Raw genomic sequence first — 24,716 nt, 5'->3', positions numbered from 1 at the left:
GTATGGTATATGTACTTAAATGTCTAATCCTAATATGAACGGTTTGAAAGCATGAGAAGGGAGACAACTTCAGTGAGGCCATCAAACAAGTACACAATAATAATTCAATAAAAAGAATTTTGAATTTAAATAAACACTCTAACAGATTTCGTTTCTTTGTTTTGAATCAAGGAAAAACACATTTAAATTTCAATTCTGTAATTCATTGGACATCTTGATAAACACATTTTTAAAAGGTGAAATAATTGAAAATGCTAACTTTTAAATAATAAAGAGCAACTTATTCATTTCATGTGACTTGAGCGAGAATTTAGTAGGAAATTCAAAGACTGCAAATTAGATGCATCCATGTATATATACTGAATCACATTTAACACGTTGAAAAATAAAAACAAAAATATGGTAGATACGCAAGATAAAATATTGGTAGATTAAAATTAATCAATTAATTAATCAAAAAAAGAAACAGAACAATGTGATAATGATTACCAATGATATGAAGCTTATGAATAAATACTCAAAAAAATAAACATCAACACTACATTTACATATGTACATCATTCACATATCCTAAAAGGTATCTACAAAATATTACATACACTGAGAAACATTAAAAAAAGAATAGCAAATATATTCCTAGACGATACTAATCTAAAATATTTCATATGACAAACATTGTGTAAGATTTATTGTGAACGACATACAAGTGTATGTATATACATTTAAAAAACTATATCTAAATATGCTCAGTAATATTATAGTAAACTAGTATCAAAGCCATTCTCACCCTTTTGCATCTTAAACTACAAATTTTTATAAAACGTCTGGCCTAAGGATTGAAAAGTCTATTTTAAAACTAAAGACAGTATTTCATTGATTACATGCCAAGTATATCACAAAAATCATGATTTCATGATTGAACAAACTAAATTTGATTACAAGTAAATTTATGATGTTTTCCATAGAAAGACAAAAAGCCACATACAGCACAACATTGTTCTGTGTTAGAATCCACATCAGTATCTGTGGTCGGTAACTGATCCACAAATAATGGAAATATGATCCACATTGTTAAGTGTACACTATATACATAAAATGATGGTAATGCGACATGACAACAAAGACTGAGTTTAATGGACCCTGTTCACTAATAGTCCTTGTGAATCTTCAAGTAATCGTTCACATCGTTCCCTCTGCAAAATAAGACCCATGTATTTCATTAAATTATTTTTTTTCAAATTCTACAACTCATTAGCCTGTTTAATTACAACTATTTTTAAATAGTGATCTATTTTCCAACAACTTTATTCATATCCATTCTCTTATCGTTCTATTTCTATGTTCCAAGGTCAAAAGATTAGGGGCATGTTGTTTTAGTGCTGTCGGTTTGTTTGTCTGTTTGTTTGTCTGTTTGTTTGTCTGTCTGTTTGTCTGCCTGTTTGTCTGTTGTCTACTTTAACCTTGAATAACTATTGCACCATAAGAGTTAGTGCTTTTATATATGGCATGTGAATTTCTTGTGACCAGACCTTTCTGTTGCAACCCAAAATTTTTGATCATGTGACCTTGGCCATGACCTTTAACTTCACACTGGCCGAAACTTTTGAACTAAAACTGTCAAATCATTACCTTAATGAAGACACAAGTGTTTCACAAAGTGTGCATGCAATTAGCACATGCTTTACACGGTACAGTTTTAATGTCTCGCTTCATGAATTTTGTCGCAACAGGGGGCATTGTGTTTCTTTAACACATCTCGTTTTATCTATTTTTTTCATTTGCTTGGATTTTTTAATTTTCTTTTGTTTTTTATTTACTTTCATCTCTGCAATTTCTCTAATTAATCTTAAAATATGAAAGTACCTAAATGACAAAATCTTACCTTTTTCTTTAGTCAATTAAAATGATAATGACCTGGACAGTTTATTTGAACAGTTTTCATTAAATCATTTTTCCAAATTCACAAAACAAAACATGATGACTTAGATCTTTTATTTTCTAGCATTTCAATTATCCAGAATATGATTCCACATTGTTTAGACTTTGTCGTATATACTCACCGATAGTTTATCTAGAGTGTCCTTTCTGGTTCTGCGTTCTGGATTGGATGGTACCAATGCCTGTAGCCTTACAGCTTTGGCAGCAGTCGGTTGGCAGGCAATCAAATGACTTATTTCTTGACTCTGTCATAAAAGAACATATTGAAAAAATCAATGATTTTCTCTACTAAAATTAATATGTACACTGCAAACAATAATTTCACCTGAGGAAGAAAATTAGTAAAAATAAATAAAAACAAATTGTCAATTATCAAAATCCATAAAATTTTGAGGTTGTTGTCCAAACATTGAATAAGAATATCAATTTGCTTCTAGAAATTTTCTTCCTCTTTTAGGGTCTCTGTAAATCTTCTTCTTTTTTTGATAATATTTTGCTTTTGAACTTGAGTTTGAATTAGGATTCTGTTATTATTTATGCAGAAAGAGGTTACGGTTTGTTTATTTTTTGTTTGTTATTACACCCTATCACCAGCCAGGTCATATGGAGATTGTGTCCACACAGGACGGGGATGCTGATGAACACTTACATAAATATTTGGATTTTTGAAGTAACAATTAAAAAACTTTTATGGGTAAATTAATATGTAACTTAGGGATAAGTAGAAAATCTCTGAAAGACATCAACTCCCTCACTATAAGGAATCCAGATATCATTACAAAGTGTTGGATGAATATATAGACGTTTTCAAAGGCGACCCTTGAACCTTGTCTGATATCTACCTAAATATGAAAAGCTGGAGAACTTGATGTTACATCACTATAGGTTTAATATGAGTTTAGCTGGATATGACATTAATTCAGGATGAGAGGCAAAGGGATATAAAACTATATGACCCCCCCATAAAAATGTTGGAAGGCTCGGAAGTATGTTTAGGAAATTATACTTGGCTCCTTATACAAAGCATCAACGATGTTTCGTTTTGTGTTGTTTAACATCTTCATAGCACTCTGAACCCAAAAGGCAATCATACAAATTCCTTAAAGTGTGTGGGGGGATGGAGGGGTGGGGGGTGGTTAAGGTTATCAAAGACTAACAAAATTAATAATCTGTTGTATCAGCATTTCTTTACTATAACTGGTAATACATTTATATACATTGGCCCTGTGACTTATTCCTACAATAAGGTGGATGTCACATCTTACCTTGTTTGATTGGTAGCGTAACCTCATTATTCTTAATCTATTTCTTGATTCAGCAGCTCTAAAACAAAATTTATTATTGAAATTTCAATTTGACACTGAGAATATCCTTTATGTTTTACCACACCATCCTCCTTCAATAATTCTTAAAAATATTTGTATAGAGATACATGTATTAATGTTCTTTCTTTCACAATTTATTTTCAGTAACATCTCAATGTTTACAACCTTAATTAAGTAACATAGATTTTCAGTGTTCATCTATTATCTACATACTGTAAACAATCACATTTTAGCACATTAATACTTTTAAAAATATTACCACAAAGATGAATTTGTCCTTATCAATAATTGTTATATAAAAAATGCAATATAGAAACTTCACTTAGCACAATCATATTTTAACACAATACCTTGTGTACCTAAACAGTTCTACAGACTTACTTCAACTGTCCTATTAACTTGGCATGTTTTTCTCTTTCATCATACTCCTCGGCTGGCAGTGGAGCATTTATCCTGGTAAAACAATGTGTCATATCAATTAAAATTGTTCAACTGAAATTTTAACATCTTAGAATAATTATAATTTACAACTAAGATTAATGTTGAAACTGTTTAAAATTGGCAACAAATTGAAATGAAGTATAAATGGCCTTTTAAAATCAGCTTAATTAATAAATCTAAATAATAAGTCAATTGTTAAATATTCTTTCAATACATATGGGATGTTGTTCCCTTTTCATAATCGTCAATTAAATCCTCATATCCAGTCAATTATCATTTTAACTGATTTAACAGGTTATCTATTTGTCTTTAAAATTCAAATATTGATAAATCTGAAAGTTAATTAAATCCATCAATCCATCAAAACTACATAGAAATTTTGATTCTATTTATGTGTAGTTTCTTGTTATTGAATACTGGCAAACCTGTCTATAAAGGCCACCCAGAGGGGAAACATGGCCTTTTTAGGCAGATGAACCCCAAATAGAGGTTAAACTATGGTTTGTATTGCATTTGAACCCCAGTGACCTTTATAGATAGGTAGGACTGTGGACTTTACAAACAGGTATATACTGGTGACGTTTAAGTCTGGTGTGACTGTATAAACACAATTAACCAGTGTAGTCTGCTGATTGTAAGTTCCTACAATTTTAGTAAACCAGTGCCAGAATGCTTAAGTTTTTCATTTCAGAAATATTGTATAATACCTGAACTCTGAAAATTAATTCTTTTCAACATTGGCATTGTTTAATTGGTTTCACTAACTTTTCTATCATAATTTTCTATTCATTTCAATCATTGGTACATTACTATCTTTATCAGGTATATCTTTTTAACAGCAGTTAAGACCACAAAAAATGTATATGCTTTATTGGCAATACTCCCTGATAATCAAAATATTATGAACATTTGCTTTATTATGAAAAAAAGGGAAAACTAAATAGATAAATATAAACAAGCAAACAATATTTTATATGGTAAAATATAGAATGTTTTTTTCAAAATGCAAATCTCCTCATAATCCACAACCACGGAAGTTATATTTTTGTTTGGAAAGATGCATTTCCATCTGTGATTTTTCTGACAGCGGTTATAAGAGAGGCAACATAAAGGTTTTGTTGGTGATCTTTTGTGAACTTGATATGACAATACTCAGCCGGAACAATCTGTCAGGTCTTTTTGTCTAATGACTAATACTGAAATTTAATTTTAATAACAATATTCCATTGAAGTACTGAAAGTAATCATTTTTGAGGATGAATCTCTTGAAGTTTAAGGTGCATTGTAAACTTACCTCATTTCATTACGTTTCCTGTCAAGCAGACGTTTGTTTGATACACTCTGAGCTTCCACTGCCTCCTTGGATGGCTCTTCATACTGGTCATGATCACAACAGAAGTTGATCATTATATGTAAAATCATATTGTTTTTCATGTCTCCTTGCATATATCACTTCATAATTTATTTCTAAAAACCATTTCTAATTCATATCTTATCCTTTTTCTTTTTAAATGATTATCAAAATTTTCTGGTGGTGCTATCTTTTATTTAACCAAATGCACTGCAGTACTTCTAGATAAAAACAAAAAACTACTAAAATTTTCATGTCATGATGTTCAAAGTACAAAAGTTAAAAGTGACTGTTCTTTAATCTACATGGCAATCAATATAAATAGTATAGTAAAAGAAAAATGGTTAAAAATACTGCAAAACAATGAAATATTTGATTCATATCAATCTTCTTTATATCAACTACTCACAGCCATGTATCTACTCCTTTGTTGGGGATTCATTTTTCTGATATCCTTTTTCTTCCAATTCCTTGCCTTGAATTTCTCATTAGGATCGCCATTATCACGATCTATAGGTGGGAGTTTTTCCTGTACAAAAATCAAGCACACATTCAGTAATCTATATATTACATAGTCTCTGTCAAACACATTGCTCATCTTCGTTTGTTTTTACATTTCTGTTTTGCAACATAATTATTGCACCCCCGTGAATTACACATTTGGATTAAGAATACAGAAATACAGTATGCTGTATCAAAATTCTTCTTCAGTATCACTGTTATTTGGTCCTGACATTGCCACTATTAAACAAATTCTCTGTAAAGTAGCCAAAATATTGTCTGTCCGACTTACATAGTTTATATATGGTATATTTGAAGCCTAAATTGGTACATGTCATTCATTGAACATATGCTAGATGTATGGGACTCAACACTAGGCAGATATGCCTGGAGGAAGCGGAGAGGGTGTGGAGCTGGACATTGTTTAAGTGTGTGACGGATTACAGGCAATCTTTTTTTTTAATCCGGAAAATTGGGGTATCCTTGAACAGTTCAAAGAAGCTCCCTTACCCACAATTTAGTTTTCGTTTAAACAACCAGTGTTACAACTTACCGGCATGTTTCAGTTTTAAAGGTCAAACATATAAATAAGTCTCGCTAACCAGTTGAAATTAATATAAACACCGTGTTGAATTATATTATTCCTACATGGTAGTCGCCATACTGTTTATTGTTGTCTAGCAACTTTGGCGACATCTGTCGGCAAGAACTGAAACTATAAATCCTCGTCGCTAAGAGGTTTGTTTGTTACGAGGTTCTACACCGATAAAGTAAACATGAAATTGACCTTGAGGAAACCCAAAACTCACAGATGGCAGCAGAAATCCATGAGGATGTAATGCAATATTCAGTGTAGTTACGATAACAAAATTAACATCTTGTGTTATAGACAGGTACATATTCGAAGTATGTCCGGTCGTATATGTTTGTAGAAATTCAGGAGATCGGTTATGATTCTTAATAATCATTGTAAAATATTGCATGACACGTGATGTTTAGTGGGTACTGCCTACTGGAGCACCGACAGATCTAATGCCTTTTGGGATTCCTCTCCTAAGTCCTTGGGACTCATTTATATCGGACGTTTGGTAACGTCCCTTGTGGGATATAAATGAGTCCCAATGAGGAATCCCAAACGGGATTACGGTAAATCTGGCTCTATATGCAGATTTTGCTATACAGTCAAATCTGACTATACGTTCATGTATACAGGGCTTATATGTAAACACCGAGGTGATGTCCGGTCACATTATTTTCGCGCAGATAAAAAAATGGATAACGAATCGTGTAAGTCAGTGAAAATGAATGATTTTGGCATATTTGGTCGATTTAAGGCGTTTTATTTTTTTTTTAATTTCATTGTTACCTATTTCTAGTATCTCACTATCTAGAAACAAACTGTATATTTATAAAGTCTATCCAATATGACGTCATTCACCCATTGTGTCATCTGCAGATAAGCATCTCTTTGATGCAGATACAGGCTAAAGGTGTGCTTTCAGCATGATGTTTCTGTGCAAAAAATAAAGTCTGCAATGATTGTGAATTGTGTGGTGGAAGCAAGTGAAATATGGGGGTGTTTTAATCACGTATTTAGGAAATTCCATGTATCACCATTGGAATATGTGGACAAAGGGATGCAAGTATCAAAAATTGCAATGACGAAATTCAACCAATTCACGGAAAATGGTGTCTTATGACAGAAAGCTATTGTTTTACTCGCTCCTTAAAATCACCGCCAGTTTTTTCGATGTGCACATCATGTATGCCAAGTATGGTAAAGTTGTTTACATTTGCACTATAAACATATAGCCATATCTGAATAAATAGCCAGATTTACCGGTGCCCCAGTACCTGTTTAGCGGTGTAGACACGTGCATGACCATAGCCTTATCCCTTTTGAGATTCCTCCTTGGCACTCATTTATATCTAACGGAGGAATCTCAAAAGGGTTTAAGCCTAGTCCAGGCTTACATGTATAGTAGTAAAGCTCAGTTATTAAAATGAATATTTCTTCTTACCTACATATAAAACAGATGGGGTGGAGGGGAGCAGGCTGGTCGCTCTGGTTACATTTCTGATTCCAGAAAACAAACTCAAAATCTTCTTTTTTTTTTATTTCCTTATGTCATTGCATATGTATAGAGTATATTTAAGTACAACTTATCTGTCCTTAAAAATTACAAATCTGCAAAAAAAAAATATTAGATTGTACATGGTCTACATATCCCAATTAAAGTTAGGGCTTGCTTACTCTTTTTAGAACCCTTACATTTCTTTCAAATTTTTTAATAAACACATTTGAAACAGTGAGTGTACATAAAGGCTAAATGTATATAGTCTGTAGTTACATTTGAAATTGTTTCATAATTATATTTGGCAATGTGAGATGCTGGTTCCCAAGAGCTTATATAAGTCTAGTATGACTTTTTTCTTGAATGTATATGATTTGATGCAGGGAGATCACAATTCCAGATTCAGTGAAGTATTAAGGATGTCAATAAGTGTTTCCGCCTGGTTAGATCTGCCTGTGACCAGCCACAAATACAAATCCTGAATTTCTGCTCATAACAGTGACAAATGCTCAATATGTCTAACAGAGATAAGTCATACAGCAAATATCAAAGTCATTTTAAACAATGGCCATCGAAAGATCAGGTGAAAATCATAGGTGTGTGGTTCAATGCTCTTTACCCACAACAGTTTGTGTTTCTCAGGAAACTGAAAATGGCTAGGCCTCTCTGTGCTCACATGGCTGTGTCTTTGGTTGAGACACTTTTTCCAAAATTGCCAATATTGCTCTGTTTGGAATGTGACGGGCCTCCCATGTGTTGCTCTGTGAGGTAGCTACATATTGCCAACAGCTACTACTAAAAGACGGTGCCTCAAAATGTTCCTGGCAGATCGTAGGATGATAAACAATGCAAACAAATAATTTAACATATATACTGACCAATGATTTAGTTATATATTTTTTATCAGAATTAGATAGCAACAAAGCAATTACGCTTAACCTGGCTGTAACATTTGTGTGACATTTCTATAGGTTGTGACATGATAGCAAGTATCGGTAAGAAATAAAAAAAAATTAAAAGGAGTTTATCATTTTATTTTCCAGCACACCGATTTCCTGTCAAGATGATTAAAGTTGTGTGGAATATCATCAAGAAGACTTTCGGTTTTGTGCTGCTGATATGTTCACCGTTCAAACGTCTTTTCTGTAGAAGGAAGAGGCGGACATCCGACACCGTTTTGCCATTAACAAATCACTACAGCATTCCTCAGGATTTCACACAAACACCAAGCACACCAAAACAGGTTGGAGACTGACATTGATTAGTTAGCTATGTTATTCATTTCTCTCTGTGACAACAGAGAGGAAACGATAAAAATGTTATTTTCATTGGCATAAGCATGCATGATAATATTTAGATCAGAAGATGTACAACTCCAATTTAGACAAAGATAAATGGTTTAGAGTAGATGTAGATTGTGCTACAGGAATTGTAGTAATTATTTTATAAAAATATGAAGTTTTACCATGAAGGTAGATTTCGAGAAGTGCTGCTTCAATTATTTTCCAATTTACTAATTTACTCTGTTTTTGTACACATGAAAAATAAACAATATTGACAGATTTTCCCTGGGACTTATAAATTTATAAATTGTAATAGTCCTGGGACTTTTGTCATTTATGAAATAGAATAATATTTTACTAATTTTGATTGTCCTTTGTCAATTTAAGAAGTCAAAATGAAGGTTTTCAAGAGCCAGGAAAAAACAAATTCTCTATCATATAAATCAGGTTGATATCTTTTATGATTTTTTTTTTTTATGTATATTTGGACAAAGTCATCTCAGAAGGTCAAAGCATCAAAGACGACTTGTATCACTGACATTATTAGGGTAAAAATATTGTCAAGTCACATATATGTTCAGAATGTTTTGCAATTTTTTCTGTCTCAGCCCGAATTGCAGTCGTGGGAGAGTTGGGATCAAGAACAAAGTAACAATTCGAGATTAGTGAATCATAATTATTCAAGGTCAAGGTCACTGTCTCAGGAAGAATCATCAGAACCTGAACCAGATTATTTTCAAGACATGACACCAACCATAAAGAAACAAAAGAAGGTAAATAGGGCTTATTATTCTTGCACATTTTAATACAATGATATTTCAGTGTACTAATTATGTCTTTACCAGCTGTACCAGGAGACTCCAATACCTCAGTCAGTAGAGCCAACAACATTTAAACCTCAAGATTTACATATAATGTTCTTGGTTTGATCCCTACTTTTGTCAGTTAGCTGTTTTTTGGAAAGTGAGATCCTAGATCTAGACTGCCAAGTGCTGTATGGATTTTGTCTTTGGGTAAGACACTTTAGAACTGCTGTATGGATTGTGTCTTTGGGTAGGACACTTTAGAACTGCTGTATGGATTATGTCTTTGGGTATGACACTTTAGAACTGCTGTATGGATGGTGTCTTTGGGTAAGACACTTTAGAACTGTTGTAGGGATTGTGTCTTTGGGTAAGACACTTAAGAACTGATGTATGGATTGTGTCTTTGGGTAAGACATTTTAGAACTGCTGTATGGATTGTGTCTTTGGGTATGACACTTTAGAACTGTTGTAGGGATTGTGTCTTTGGGTAAGACACTTATGAACTGATGTATTGATTGTGTCTTTGGGTAAGACATTTTAGAACTGCTGTATGGATTGTGTCTTTGGGTAAGACACTTAAGAACTGCTGTATGAATTGTGTCTGTGTAGGATACTTTAGAACTGCTGTATGGATTGTGTCTTTGGGTAAGACATTTTAGAACTGCTGTATGGATGGTGTCTTTGGGTAAGACACTTTAGAACTCCTGTATGGATGGTGTCTTTGGGTAAGACACTTTAGAACTGCTGTATGGATTGTGTTTTTGGGTAAGACACTTTGGAACGGCTGTATGGATGGTGTCTTTGGATAAGACACTTTAGCTTAATGGTTGTGGATAACATGTGCTTGGCTTCTTAATGTTCTTTAGTGAAACAGTCACCAGCTACTACATGTAATAGGATATTATAATACTGCATGCATCAAAAACAAAATAAGATCTGAATTCATTTCTTACTTAATTGACATAAGGTACATTTGGAGGAGGTTGTTACAAGTCAAAAAAGACATGTGTGAATGTATACTGAAGGGAGGTTAAACATGAATATCTGTGGATGAGTAGAGTTATCTTTTCTTGAGGAGGTAGGGAGGGAAAGGTGGATATCAGTATACTTTAATTTGATGACATGTTGGATTACTTACAGGTACTGATTAAACAGAAAGAAGAGATGAGAAGCCAGTCTAATAAGTTTGCTATGTCTACTGCTGATGTGCCTTTATCTGCTGTAAGTAAAAGTCAGTTTTCAAGGACAATTTTTCACCTGGAAATCAGTGTCAGTTCTCCAGTTTAGCAAAGTACACATGTACCAGTAATTTATGGATTGGTTTTTAGTGAATTATAAGTCATGTAAAATGTTTCCAGGAATAATTATCAGTAAATAACATAGATGTTGACAAAATACTAACTTAAACTATGAATGTACCCAAGGAACCTGTAAAACAGAATCTACAATGTTTTTGAAATTTTAATTAGGACAGAAAAATCTGCCTTTCCCCCAAACTCCAGTTTTAGTCTCTCTTCTTCATTGTTCTGGTTTTCTGTCTAATTTTTTATGCAAATAATTGAGAAATGTACATTATTCCTTGTGTGGGGTAAATGTTTTCATGGAATACACACCAGGACATCAATAAGGGAGCAAGTGAAGTACTTACAAGATAACCGCTACAATGATTTATTTTCACGATTATTTCAGGGTCCAGAGTTAGGTACTTGGGATGACCGAGAGACTGGATGGGATGATGAAGCGGAGGAGGATTTATCATGGCAAGCAGAGGCGGCCATAAAGGAACAGAAGCGATCTGAGCGCCAGAAGCGAAATTTGGAACAACAGAGACGCAAACAAGAAAAAGAATTTTCTAAACGAGATGCAACATTTTCAGCTGTGAGGCTTTCTTGACAGAGTGAATGTTAATTTAAGAAAATAAGTGGGATTTTTATTGTATAAAGTTTATATTGTTATCATTTGTTCAGAACATTCAGTCATTTTCATTTTAATAATTTCACACGTCTACAGTATACTGACTCAACATGCAATAGGAAATGACAATGTGATGTTGATATTTATAGTAAAGAAATGGAGATACCGTTTCTAGTTCATTGCTTGCAGTATCTGCAATTGTTCAGTATGATTAGGAATATGTGAAACCAAATTACTTCACCAACTATGCCTGATTTTGAAGAATATCATGGGATGGGATTTTATGGAAATTGTGATTTAAGGTAATTCTCAACATCAGCAGAATATATATTTAAATTCAATGGTAATGTAATTTCACCTCCTTTTGAACTTTCTTACTTCCCCTCCCTTCCCTAATTTTCACAAATTTTCTACAACTGGACACAAAGCCTGATGCTTTAAATAGCATAATATATTAGTATATGAAGCCTCAGACCATATGGTATTTTCAGCAAAAAAAAATCAGCTTATCACTTGAGTTAATGCGGAATGGCCCTGATATGCTTCTGTAATTTGTATATCCATGTTTTATACACCATTTTTTTTTTAAAAATCAGTTGCAAAATCATATACCAGGTATGTTTGTGTTGTTTAAAAGAAAGTAAAACTGCAAAAAATGTAAAGACTACTGTCTTGTGCCCAGTAACTTTTGAGCATCATTTCTAAAATTTTGATGTGTCCTGTGACAAAGAGATACAGCAGGTTCTCAAAATGTGAGTGAGTCCTACTGGAAAAGCACAAGTCAAGGACTCCAATATCTGAGTCAAAAAAATAAATGTTTGCCTGGTTATAACAATCTCCTTCATCTTTAAGACTTTAAACAGTGAAAATATGGATGAATTGAGTTGTCTCCCATTGAGTTGATCAAGTTTTGAATGTAAATTTTAGAGATTTTGTTCAGTAAATGGTCGTATCCAAATTTCTTTATCATAAAATCAATATGTTATAGTAGAAGAGTTCAATACAGTTTGAACATTGTCCTGTAAGCTGATTAAGTGTTGTACTCATGATAAAATAATGTTGTATTTCAATATTAAGATAACTCTTTGTCAATTGATATCCTGAGTTGGTACAATACTTACTCCTTCTGAAACCTAGCAGATGAATTATTACACACATGAGCTTAGCTTGATTCCTGGAGAATTTCTTAGTAGGTTGATATAGTGTAAGTACACGAGCTCAGATTTGAAGAAGGGGGTGGGCTTATCATAGGATTGTAATTAGAATTTTAGCGTTATTTGATTAAACAATGATAATTATTACCAGCCATGGGTTTATTACTAGATAGATAGTGATTTTCTGTAACTGTTGTACATTTGTTACTAGTGTCTGATCTGGTGCAGTAGAATGAAGAGTGATTACGTGTCTACCATTATAAAAGGTACTCAGAGAGTGTTGCAATTTTCATATTTGTTGAAATGAATGGTGCATTCGATGAAAATATGATCCTTATGTACATATTTGTATAAATCGTAAACCAGAGTTTGTGTTCTTCAAAATTTGGATAATAAAACTTTTCAGTTGTTAAAACATTCATGATGTCTGGATGTAAGTGGAAGGATTTTATGATGCTACATTGTCGGACACAGAATATTTGATACATGTACAGAATTCATCAACATAACTGTTCTGTTGTTCTTCTTTTTACTGCTGTAGTTCACTAACATTATGTTCTTGTTTTAAATACAGTCAGTCCTTTACATTTCCTGATCCGGGCTAGTGGTAATAATAAAGAGTTATTTTATCTACTCCCAAAGCTGTACATTGTTTTCTCAAACTTTGAAGAAAATAAACAGAGAAAACATACAACAATGAAGTTCAAAAAGAAGCTCATGAATATGAACTTCCCCTTGTTTGTTTGTCACATCCTCATCCCCATCAGCTGTTTAACCTATCACTGTAATATCAAATTGATTTAAATATTTCAATCCGATACTGTGGTAGTCAAAATTTATTAGTTACGTTAGACAGGATGCCAGAATACACAGGTTCAGCATCAACAGAAATACACTGTAGGACTACCGTATGATTGAAAAAAAAAATATGAAAATTTAATATCTATTACCAGTGAAACATTGGAACAGATTGTCTTGAGACAAACAATTAATAAAAATGTGATACACTTAGATTTATACTCTTTCATTCTTTTACAGTTTGTTGAAAGTCATATCAGTTCAATTTTTATTGTTCAATTGTCAGGCTTCGAACAAGAAGTCTCTGGTTATGTACATTCTTTAAAGAATGATTTAGTTGTAAAGGTGTTCATTTCAGAGATTTTCTTACACCTTCATAAAATCATGATAATTTCTCTAAATTATGGAATCTCCAATAAAAGGATGTAAAATATGTTATTGATGTAGTATTTGTGTTATATATGCACTTACTGGTTTAACAGTGGGACTTTCCAGGTAGATAATTGGCAGCATTCAAAGTTCAGGCAGATGTTTTTCAAGCAAGAAAGGATCGACACAAGTGATTGTTCTTTACAAAAATTTAATTTTAGCTCCCCTGGCCTAAAGTTTACAGCATGGTCTAGAGTCTGTCATCCATCCATCCATCATCCATCCATAAGCTTTTCCTTTTTTTCTCCAAAAGTATAAGGCCAGTTTTGATCGAACTTGTCATGGATCATAAGTAGGACATGTGCATCTGAATTTGTGAAACTTATGCGGCCCTCAGGGGCGGGGCCACATAGGTAAATAAAATGGGGTCCTCCTTAAAAATGTTCTTCTCTTCATCTACAGTCGACCTTGAACCAATCAAGGTTCAGACATCAATGCATCTCAAACTGTGATACATAACCGAACTTGTGTACATATTATACTTTAAACTATAGGGAACAAGTGTTGAATGTAGTGCAGAATATACAGACTACTGATCAGGGTTCGGATGTAGAGGTGTTGCCTTACAGACAGTAAGACAGTGTAGAATGTACAGATTACTGATCAGGGTTCGGATGTAGAGGTGTTACCTTACAGACAGTAAGACAGTGTAGAATGTACAGATTACTGATCAGGGTTCGGATGTAGAGGAACTACTTTACAGACAGTGTAGAATGTAGGATTACTGATCAGGGTTTGGATGTAGAGGTGTTACCTTACAGACAGTAAGACAGTGTAGAATGTACAGATTACTGTTCGATTACTGATCAGGGTAGGATGTACAGAGGTGTTACCTTACAGACAGTAAGACAGTGTAGAATGTAGGATTACTGATCAGGGTTTGGATGTAGAGGTGTTACCTTACAGACAGTAAGACAGTGTAGAATGTACAGATTACTGATCAGGGTTTGGATGTAGAGGTGTTACCTTACAGACAGTGTAGAATGTACGGATTCCTGATCAGGGTTCGGATGTAGAGGTGTTGCCTTACAGACAGTAAGACAGTGTAGAATGTAGGATTACTGATCAGGGTTCGGATGTAGAGGTGTTACCTTACAGACAGTAAGACAGTGTAGAATGTACAGATTACTGATCAGGGTTCGGATGTAGAGGAGTTACCTTACAGACAGTGTAGAATGTAGGATTACTGATCAGGGTTCGGATGTAGAGGTGTTACCTTACAGACAGTAAGACAGTGTAGAATGTACAGATTACTGATCAGGGTTCGGATGTAGAGGTGTTACCTTACAGACAGTAAGACAGTGTAGAATGTAGGATTACTGATCAGGGTTCGGATGTAGAGGTGTTACCTTACAGACAGTAAGACAGTGTAGAATGTACAGATTACTGATCAGGGTTCGGATGTAGAGGTGTTACCTTACAGACAGTAAGACAGTGTAGAATGTAGGATTACTGATCAGGGTTCGGATGTAGAGGTGTGACCTTACAGACAGTAAGACAGTGTAGAATGTAGGATTACTGATCAGGGTTCGGATGTAGAGGTGTTACCTTACAGACAGTAAGACAGTGTAGAATGTACAGATTACTGATCAGGGTTCGGATGTAGAGGTGTTACCTTACAGACAGTAAGACAGTGTAGAATGTAGGATTACTGATCAGGGTTCGGATGTAGAGGTGTTACATTACAGACAGTAAGACAGTGTAGAATGTACGGATTACTGATCAGGGTTCGGATGTAGAGGTGTTACCTTACAGACAGTAAGACAGTGTAGAATGTACAGATTACTGATCAGGGTTCGGATGTAGAGGTGTTACCTTACAGACAGTAAGACAGTGTAGAATGTAGGATTACTGATCAGGGTTCGGATGTAGAGGTGTTACCTTACAGACAGTAAGACAGTGTAGAATGTACAGATTACTGATCAGGGTTCGGATGTAGAGGAACTACTTTACAGACAGTGTAGAATGTAGGATTACTGATCAGGGTTCGGATGTAGAGGTGTTACCTTACAGACAGTGTAGAATGTACGGATTCCTGATCAGGGTTCGGATGTAGAGGTGTTGCCTTACAGACAGTAAGACAGTGTAGAATGTAGGATTACTGATCAGGGTTCGGATGTAGAGGTGTGACCTTACAGACAGTAAGACAGTGTAGAATGTACAGATTACTGATCAGGGTTCGGATGTAGAGGTGTTACCTTACAGACAGTAAGACAGTGTAGAATGTACAGATTCCTGATCAGGGTTCGGATGTAGAGGTGTTGCCTTACAGACAGTAAGACAGTGTAGAATGTAGGATTACTGATCAGGGTTCGGATGTAGAGGTGTTACCTTACAGACAGTAAGACAGTGTAGAATGTACGGATTACTGATCAGGGTTCGGATGTAAAATTATATGTTCTACAAAACTAATAATCAAAATTTTTAATTACGGATTAAGTTGACATGACAGACTGTACGAAATAACGCATTTCAGTCACGTGCATGTTTTCAATGAACAATGGACGTAATTATCTCTATGATTTGAAGGTATACATTATTAGGTACCTGTATTTACTGATCAGTAAAATCGAATATTGTTGGTTTTGAGACGGCACCTCATTCCGGGCGCATATGACTTGTTATTTTTCTTTTTCTTTTCTAATACACGTTTAATTTAGTCCGTTATGTCAGACCAAACGGATTATTTTGATATAATCCTTTTAGATTACAGATGGTAGAAACTGTCGGTATTTTTCACACAGCCCCCTCCCCAATGCACAACCCCATCTAGTTGATACATGTATATATACATCTCCAATATTGCTTTGCCTTAGTCGTTGTTTTCTAGCCTTTACGCCCTATAATTGATTAATTTTATAATTAATGAAACAACTGTAATATACGATGTAGTTTGTTTCATTGTTTTGGCTCGTCACTATTTAATCCTGTTTTTCTGTAGAAAGGATAGGGTTATCCACTTGTGTTTCTTGTACAATACTAACATATATATGGATACGATGCCCATGGATGATAGTCACACGTGCTGACCTTGGAAAAAGCAGTGATATGAATGTTATGCAGTAACCATGTCGACATCAATTTCCCAAACATCTACATCAGATACGGATATTTTTATATCAAACTTACAGATGGACCATCAACGTCTGTGTGCTGCTTTCTTTTCCTTGGATCCACAGGAAATAAAATTCTACCACAAATTGAGCCTAACTTTATGTTCATTTTCTTTTAATGAAATGTCAAAAAATCCTTTTTCAATGATCAGAAGAAAAAGGTCACATTTTCATTTACTCATTACAACCCGTAATCATGCGTGACGATTCGACAGTTGTTAGCCTACAATAACAACAAATCGATAGTGCTTGATGATACGGGTTCCCCAACGGAGGCCTCTCTGGTGGTCGTCATGGTAACCGAAAGAGATAAATTTCCAGCATCTGGAGCCAATCGCACATTTTCTCGAGCCTTTCCCCGTCGTATCCAAATTACGTGTTTCCGGTAGAGTCAGAAACAGAGTTTGTGTCAGACATTTTGGACAGTGGTATTCCTACACAAAGGTGAGTTTTGGTAATATGAGTGATATGTAGTTATTCGGTATAAAACACACAGCAAATGACCTCAGCATTCTTAAGAATTTAATCCTCATGGGCCGTCTGGTAATATTGCCTATACATGTATGATAAGACTACTTTCTATACTGTGACTCTTCATAATGATATTGCCATCGAGTTATGAAATCGCTGTTTTCATCTTTAAAAGAGGACTAATTCTTCAAAACGTTATAGAATGTAAAAATGATTAAGAGCACCGCTTAAGACCTAAAAACTGCGATTGGCATGATTTCATACATTATATAAAATGTCTACAGGTTCCTATCTTGTTGTAGGCGGGATGACTAATACCATAGGTTGTACGTAAGGTGACGCTCCTGTTTATTTCAAGGCTTTTATCTCTGCATTCCAAGTCGGACGTGCAGCCCTATCTCTCGTGATGTTTTTGTGAATTTGAACCAACTCGCATTTTCAAAATACACTCGTTCGTTTAAAAGTAATTAGTTGAGTCATTCTGCTAGACAGATTACTTATGTTTGAATAATTTTATTATCTCTCTATCTCTTTCTGTATAAGACAAAATAAGATACAGGGACTTGCCTCGCCACTGTCAGGATAATACACGGACTGAGGGTCGAGAGTCGTTACGTACGTGTTTCGTATTTGTTATTTATGGTGTCTCAAACCCGGAGGGAAAAATCCCGCTAAGTCGAACTTCTCGGGACCACGTCAATAGCTCGAAGAATACAGGGCATTCGAGTAATCAGAGATTGGTCATAGACAATCTGGTAACGACCATCCGCAAATGTCGTATATACCTTAAAATGGCTAAATTAATATAGATGCGTTGTGAATATTACAATTCGTGAAATCCAGAAGATATTAAAGCACAGCGTTAATTTTGTACCAACATAATTTCCATATCATCTGCCCTGTCTCTGGTGCCGAGATAATTTTCACATCGACTGCCCTGTCTCTAGTACCGAGATAATTTTCACATCGACTGCCCTGTCTCTGGTACCGAGATAATTTTCACATCGACTGCCCTGTCTCTGGTACCGAGACATTTTCACATCGACTGCCCTGTCTCTGGTACCGTGATAATTTTCACATCGACTGCCCTGGGTTTGGTACCGAGATAATTTTCACATCGACTGCCCTGTCTCTGGTACCGTGATAATTTTCACATCGACTGCCCTGGGTTTGGTACCGAGATAATTTTCACATCGACTGCCCTGTCTCTGGTACCGTGATAATTTTCACATCGACTGCCCTGTCTCTGGTACCGAGATAATTTTCACATCGACTGCCCTGTCTCTGGTACCGAGACATTTTCACATCGACTGCCCTGTCTCTGGTACCGAGACAATTTTCACATCAACTGCCCTGGGTTTGGTACCGAGATAATTTTCACATCGACTGCCCTGTCTCTGGTACCGAGATAATTTTCACATCGACTGCCCTGTCTCTGGTACCGATATAATTTTCACATCGACTGCCCTGTCTCTGGTACCGATATAATTTTCACATCGACTGCCCTGTCTCTGGTACCGAGATAATTTTCACATCGACTGCCCTGTCTCTGGTACCGAGACATTTTCACATCGACTGCCCTGGGTTTGGTACCGAGATAATTTTCACATCGACTGCCCTGTCTCTGGTACCGAGATAATTTTCACATCGACTGCCCTGTCTCTGGTACCGTGATAATTTTCACATCGACTGCCCTGTCTCTGGTACCGATATAATTTTCACATCGACTGCTCTGTCTCTGGTACCGAGACATGTTCACGTCGACTGCCCTGTCTCTGGTACCGTGATAATTTTCACGTGATAATTTTCACATCGACTGCCCTGTCTCTGGTACCGAGATAATTTTCACATCGACTGCCCTGTCTCTGGTACCGAGACAATTTTCACATCAACTGCCCTGGGTTTGGTACCGAGATAATTTTCACATCGACTGCCCTGTCTCTGGTACCGAGACAATTTCACATCGACTGCCCTGTCTATGGTACCGTGATAATTTTCACATCGACTGCCCTGTCTCTGGTACCGAGACAATTTTCACATCAACTGCCCTGGGTTTGGTACAGAGATAATTTTCACATCGACTGCCCTGTCTCTGGTACCGAGACAATTTCACATCGACTGACCTGTCTATGGTACCGTGATAATTTTCACATCAACTGCCCTGGGTTTGTACCGTGATAATTTTCACATCGACTGCCCTGTCTCTGGTACCGATATAATTTCATATTGCCTTTTTTAACAAGAAGTTATGTACATGTGAAATCTTTTCAGTACAACGCAAAATTTATTCTTTAGATTCATCTCTGCTAAACATCGTGTAATTAGTAATAGTATTGTAATATTCATTCTTTGGTGATTGAAAAGCCAGTATATTCATAACACACATCAATTATCGATCACCGATTCCTAAAAAGGTATGAAGGTCATCTGTCTGAACATTAAACGTTTCTCAGGGTATTCCGGTGCTTGAGACTAAGACGAAACAATTGTTTCGTTATTTTGAAAGAATCAATATAATTTAGTTTTATGACACAATACGCATTCGTTATACTGAACATGGTGTGGATGAAAATTTGTTTCCCAGTACTTCTGTATCACTGTAACGTTCGTCACTGACTGTACATTGAATCTTCCTCCATCCCACTACAATATGTAACTACCACGGAGGTCAGTTTGGAAGCTAATTGTGACCACTACCCGAGTTACCACTTACCTTTAATTTGTGGTTATCAGGGACATTGTCCGTAAAGATGATTCTTTTTAAATTAAAATACGTATATTGACAATTTTACAAAATATAGATAGAAATCTCATCATTGTTGGATAGAGCATCTCGAAGTATTAGTCCGAATGTTTCTGAATATCCGCCAATTCATTTTGGACCGCGACCAACACAAAATAAAATCGTAAACAGGCAGTCGGAACCCTATAAAAGCCCTCCATATATATGTATTGATATAGAATTGATATAAAATCTATACTATCTCTTTTTCTCTTCTTTTCTTTCTATCCTATCATCTCATCTTTTCCTCCTTTTGACAAAATGATTTAAACTTACAATTGTTCGAATTACTTATCTTCATATTTATAGTATAAATATGTGTCACGTGCAATATATTAGTTATTTGTAATTTCATTTATGGAGAAGAGTTCTTAAGTTGCTTGTCTCTGATCCATTTATCTAATACTGATAACAAAATATGTTTTAATCATGAAAAACCTGTAATTTATTTCACAACAATTTCGAAACAATTTATTTCAACTAATCACTCTTGATGGCCCGGATGTAAGCGCGCGAGGGGTCTTATGTCGGAACCATGATCGGAACCTTTCGAACTACTCAAAATATCTACTCACGGATGTTGCATGTGGAATACTAAAATGTATTTGTCTTCAGCAAACATGATCGTGTTTTTATTAAATTTTATTAATATTTTTTTCACAGTCGATAAGAAACAAGAAGACAAAATGTCGTCGATGAAGTCTAAAAAGAAACACAGGTCTAGGACCCAGAGATACACATCAAATGTGTTCGCCATGTTTAATCAGGCCCAGATACAGGAGTTCAAGGTCAGTACTCGGGGTCAATATCTCTCGATAAGGAATATATCAAAACTGTTGCAGATATATCATGTACGCGGATATCTAAACAATTACGTTGACTTGTTTTTCTTTCCAAAAGCTCTTACAACGTGAATCAGTTAGAAAGACGCATAGAATTAAGAATCCCTTCAGCCTCTGTGATTCGAGGCATTGCTATTTGATGATATGAATTATTTTTTGAATCGGTACCATGGTTGAACTTGAGCAGGAGATATAATAACAATCATCAAAACTTCGATCTGAAAATTGCTGTTTCCTTCATAGGTATACAGATAGCTCGCATGAATGATTTCATGATTTGTAAAGTAAAGATAGAGAATGAGTTAATTTTAGAGAAACGTTCTATTTTATGTTTTACTCGCTTCCCCTATAATATTCTACATCAACTGCCAATGACAATTTTGTGTCCTTTTAGTAATTCTGTCAAGTTGTTATTCTACAGGAAGCATTCAACATGATTGACCAGAATCGAGACGGTTACATCGACAAGGATGACCTCCTTGACCTGATGACGTCACTGGGGAAGGACCCGTCCAACGAATATCTGGAGAAGATGGTAAATGAGGCCCCAGGTCCCATCAACTTCACGATGTTTCTGACACTCTTTGGCGAGAAATTAAATGGGACCGACCCTGAGGAGGTCATTCGGAACGCTTTTGCTTGTTTTGATGACAGGAATGCAGGTTAGTCTGTAGTTTCCTAATTTTATTCAATGAATTTTATCACATAATCTGCCTGTTATCCGGTGAATCAGCCATGCTATTTTGAACATGCCACTAGTGTAATGTACTCTGCAGCGTTCTACACTGACAATGCCAGTCCGGAATAATTTGTGAAACCATGACACGTGCAATGACCGGAAGTCATGTAATGACAACAAAATAGCTGCCTCCGTTTGATTTTGTGCTCCAATTTTTACTTTAAAACATGTCAAAAAGTAAATTTTCTGAGTCTTGCGATACATAGCTTTAATTTATTTTCATTTCATATGATACATGTTTTTGATGAAACTGTTCTTAAAGTGTTTTTTTCTCGCCAATGATCGCATACATAAAAATTTCCAAATCTCGTTTCTTAAAACCCGATATTTTAATTCTCTTTCAGGGTACATAAACGAGGACTACTTGCGAGAGTGTCTGATGACCATGGGTGACCGATGGTCGGAGGAGATGGTGGACGAGCTCCTACATGGGGCTCCAATCTCTGGCGGCATGTTTGATTACGTCGAGTTCACGAGCATGCTTAAACACGGAACCAAGAAAGATGATGACGGTATTCCGTCACTTCCGCCCGACCAACAGGCGTTCAAACCGGCACAACCATTGTAGTAGCCGGGATAATTCGTGCTGATTGGAACAAAAACAATTAAACTTGGTGAAAACAAAAAACAAAAAAGAAAAAAGAAATCGGTTTGGCTGCAGAAATGAAAACTGATATAGTTTCCGCTCCATACCGAATGTTTCATTTTCCGAAGCAGACATAGTTTCATCTACTGAAACACATATGTGATATTCGCATAATCAAACTCTTTAAGACTAGTCATTAATGTACTTATGTCTTTTCTGCAGTTTTTGAATATGTTTGGACAACATCGAGTATTCAATGTTGACTGAACATTTTACTGGAAGAACACATTGTTCAAATCAAGAACATAGGGTCATCTACACTTTGCAGTAGTGAAGGTTTGTTAAACTTGTAAAAAAACAAACTGTTTCCTGGTACATTACGTCAATGCGAGACTTTGATGCCTTGCAAATCCCTTAATATTGTATCAAAGTGATCATTGGTAAACAGCGTAACCATTTGCAACTGCTATGGCGAACACTCCCGAGATTAGTCTTTTGAGACTTTTAACATTGAATTTAGAAGACGACCTTTTCAATAACAAAGTGGAAATAATAATTTTGTTTACTACGTCACTATATCATTTTGCACTAAACACCAGATACTGACAAATCTTTTATTTTTGAGGGGGAAGGTATTATGAAATATGGGCGTTTTTCGTGGAAATGACAAACTGAATTTTGAATGGTTCCTGAATGAAAGGAATACGTCTTCACTTCAGACATATTGAAACTAGTCATATTGTAAAATCATGTACTATGATATTGGATTACATTTTATGTAAGAATTGTTTGAAATGGAGACCAACGCAAGGCTACTTGTTCTTAGTGTAAAAGTGTACAACATATAGCCTTGCTGAAGTCCGAGAATATTCCAAGGGCAATAAACCAATCAATTCAGTCATCTTCGACTGTCGGATACATGAAATAAATTCTATTAGACATTGAAAGGTGCCAAAAATAGACCATGATACTGCTGATTAAAAAAAAAAAAACAAGAAAAAACGCGTTTTAGATTCAAAGCTGACGTTGTGTTTTGATATATGGTTACATATTTTTTAAAAAAAATCATTATATACTTTAAGCTTTTTTTTATATTGAAGTAGTATTAATGTATAGAACTGCTGCCGAAATTCTCAACACGAGTTAGTCGTGGTAATTTGTCGAGACAATGATTTATATATATAATACTTGGTTCAAAGTATTCACTCGAGCATTTAACAGTCCGCATGCTCTTTTTTTGTATTTGTGTGACCCGAAGTGTATCAAGATAACAGAATCCATGGAATTATCACCAATCTTTTCACAATATCTGACTTATCTGCAATATTCAAGGAAATATTTGACGAATATTCTGTTTAAAGAATATACATTCTTCTTTTCGTCTATTTCATATGATGTATTAATTTTGTTGCTTTGTCATGTATTAAATTTATCTATTTTTTTTTTTTTTTTTTTTGTATAATTCACTTTGTATCAATATTGTATTTGAGAAGTTAACCGAAGAGGACTATTCTGACCAATGAACAATTAGTCATAAACGGACTTCCACAGGTGCTAGCTTCATCTGTCTCTACACTTGTTTCAATATAATGACTGACAGATGTTGCTAGCACTACGAGTCATGTTGACTCCCGCAATTTTGATCAAGTCGAATTTATTCATTTGTTTATAGTAATGGTTTATAGCGTTATGAATTATAGCTTTTTTTAAAATCAATCATATTACCATTACCATTTTAAATTAAACTTTTGTTAATTTTTGCCATCCATTGCCACATCAGCAATTATTATCAGTATTTCCGAGATCCAGCAACTTCTCGGCGGATTCCGTAAAGACTTGAATAATTTCCGGAAATATCCGAGAATGTAATTGGAAACTTTTAAATTGTACTATAATCGACCGTTATTTAAGAATGTGTGATTGTTATTGCAGGTTTCGGTATGAAGTGGGCGATTTATACTCATTAAATCAATCAAGAAAAAGATCAGATTTCATTGTACAACAGAAAAAAAATCTTTCCCTAATAGAAAACAATTAGCTATGCATGTGTACATACATGTATATACATGTACAAGTACATCCGTACTATGGCATTCTGACTGATATATGTCAGTTGTATGTTAATAAAACATAATTATATTAATATGAATTTGTCATCTTTACATATA

At 35.0% G+C, this 24,716-nt stretch overlaps 3 protein-coding genes across 3 annotated transcripts; 2 read left to right on the top strand and 1 right to left on the bottom strand.

Moving 5' to 3' along the window:
* Window positions 1-1,106: 1,106 nt before the first annotated feature.
* On the bottom strand, window positions 1,107-6,115 carry LOC132550004 (protein LKAAEAR1-like). Its single transcript, XM_060213997.1, has 7 exons — window positions 6,110-6,115; window positions 5,465-5,584; window positions 4,999-5,081; window positions 3,645-3,716; window positions 3,204-3,261; window positions 2,061-2,183; window positions 1,107-1,193 (listed from the first exon to the last, which is right to left on the bottom strand). The coding sequence occupies exons 1-7, from the start codon at window positions 6,113-6,115 to the stop codon at window positions 1,131-1,133; spliced, it is 525 nt and encodes a 174-aa protein (XP_060069980.1). The 3' UTR covers window positions 1,107-1,130.
* Window positions 6,116-6,367: 252 nt separating this feature from the next.
* Window positions 6,368-14,024, top strand: LOC132550011 (receptor-binding cancer antigen expressed on SiSo cells-like). Its single transcript, XM_060214009.1, has 5 exons — window positions 6,368-6,449; window positions 8,675-8,874; window positions 9,523-9,687; window positions 10,861-10,941; window positions 11,410-14,024. The coding sequence occupies exons 2-5, from the start codon at window positions 8,695-8,697 to the stop codon at window positions 11,611-11,613; spliced, it is 630 nt and encodes a 209-aa protein (XP_060069992.1). The 5' UTR covers window positions 6,368-6,449; window positions 8,675-8,694; the 3' UTR covers window positions 11,614-14,024.
* Window positions 14,025-17,482: 3,458 nt separating this feature from the next.
* On the top strand, window positions 17,483-24,691 carry LOC132550013 (myosin regulatory light chain 12B-like). Its single transcript, XM_060214010.1, has 4 exons — window positions 17,483-17,572; window positions 21,045-21,169; window positions 21,645-21,885; window positions 22,307-24,691. The coding sequence occupies exons 2-4, from the start codon at window positions 21,068-21,070 to the stop codon at window positions 22,528-22,530; spliced, it is 567 nt and encodes a 188-aa protein (XP_060069993.1). The 5' UTR covers window positions 17,483-17,572; window positions 21,045-21,067; the 3' UTR covers window positions 22,531-24,691.
* Window positions 24,692-24,716: the final 25 nt, after the last annotated feature.

This window comes from Ylistrum balloti, unplaced genomic scaffold, assembly GCF_031769215.1.
Source record: "Ylistrum balloti isolate Yb309-2 unplaced genomic scaffold, AGI_CSIRO_Ybal_v1 Utg370100, whole genome shotgun sequence".
Lineage (NCBI taxonomy): Eukaryota > Metazoa > Mollusca > Bivalvia > Pectinida > Pectinidae > Ylistrum > Ylistrum balloti.
Note: the sequence above shows the minus strand (reverse complement) of the source record. Positions and strands in the feature narration are given on the sequence as shown.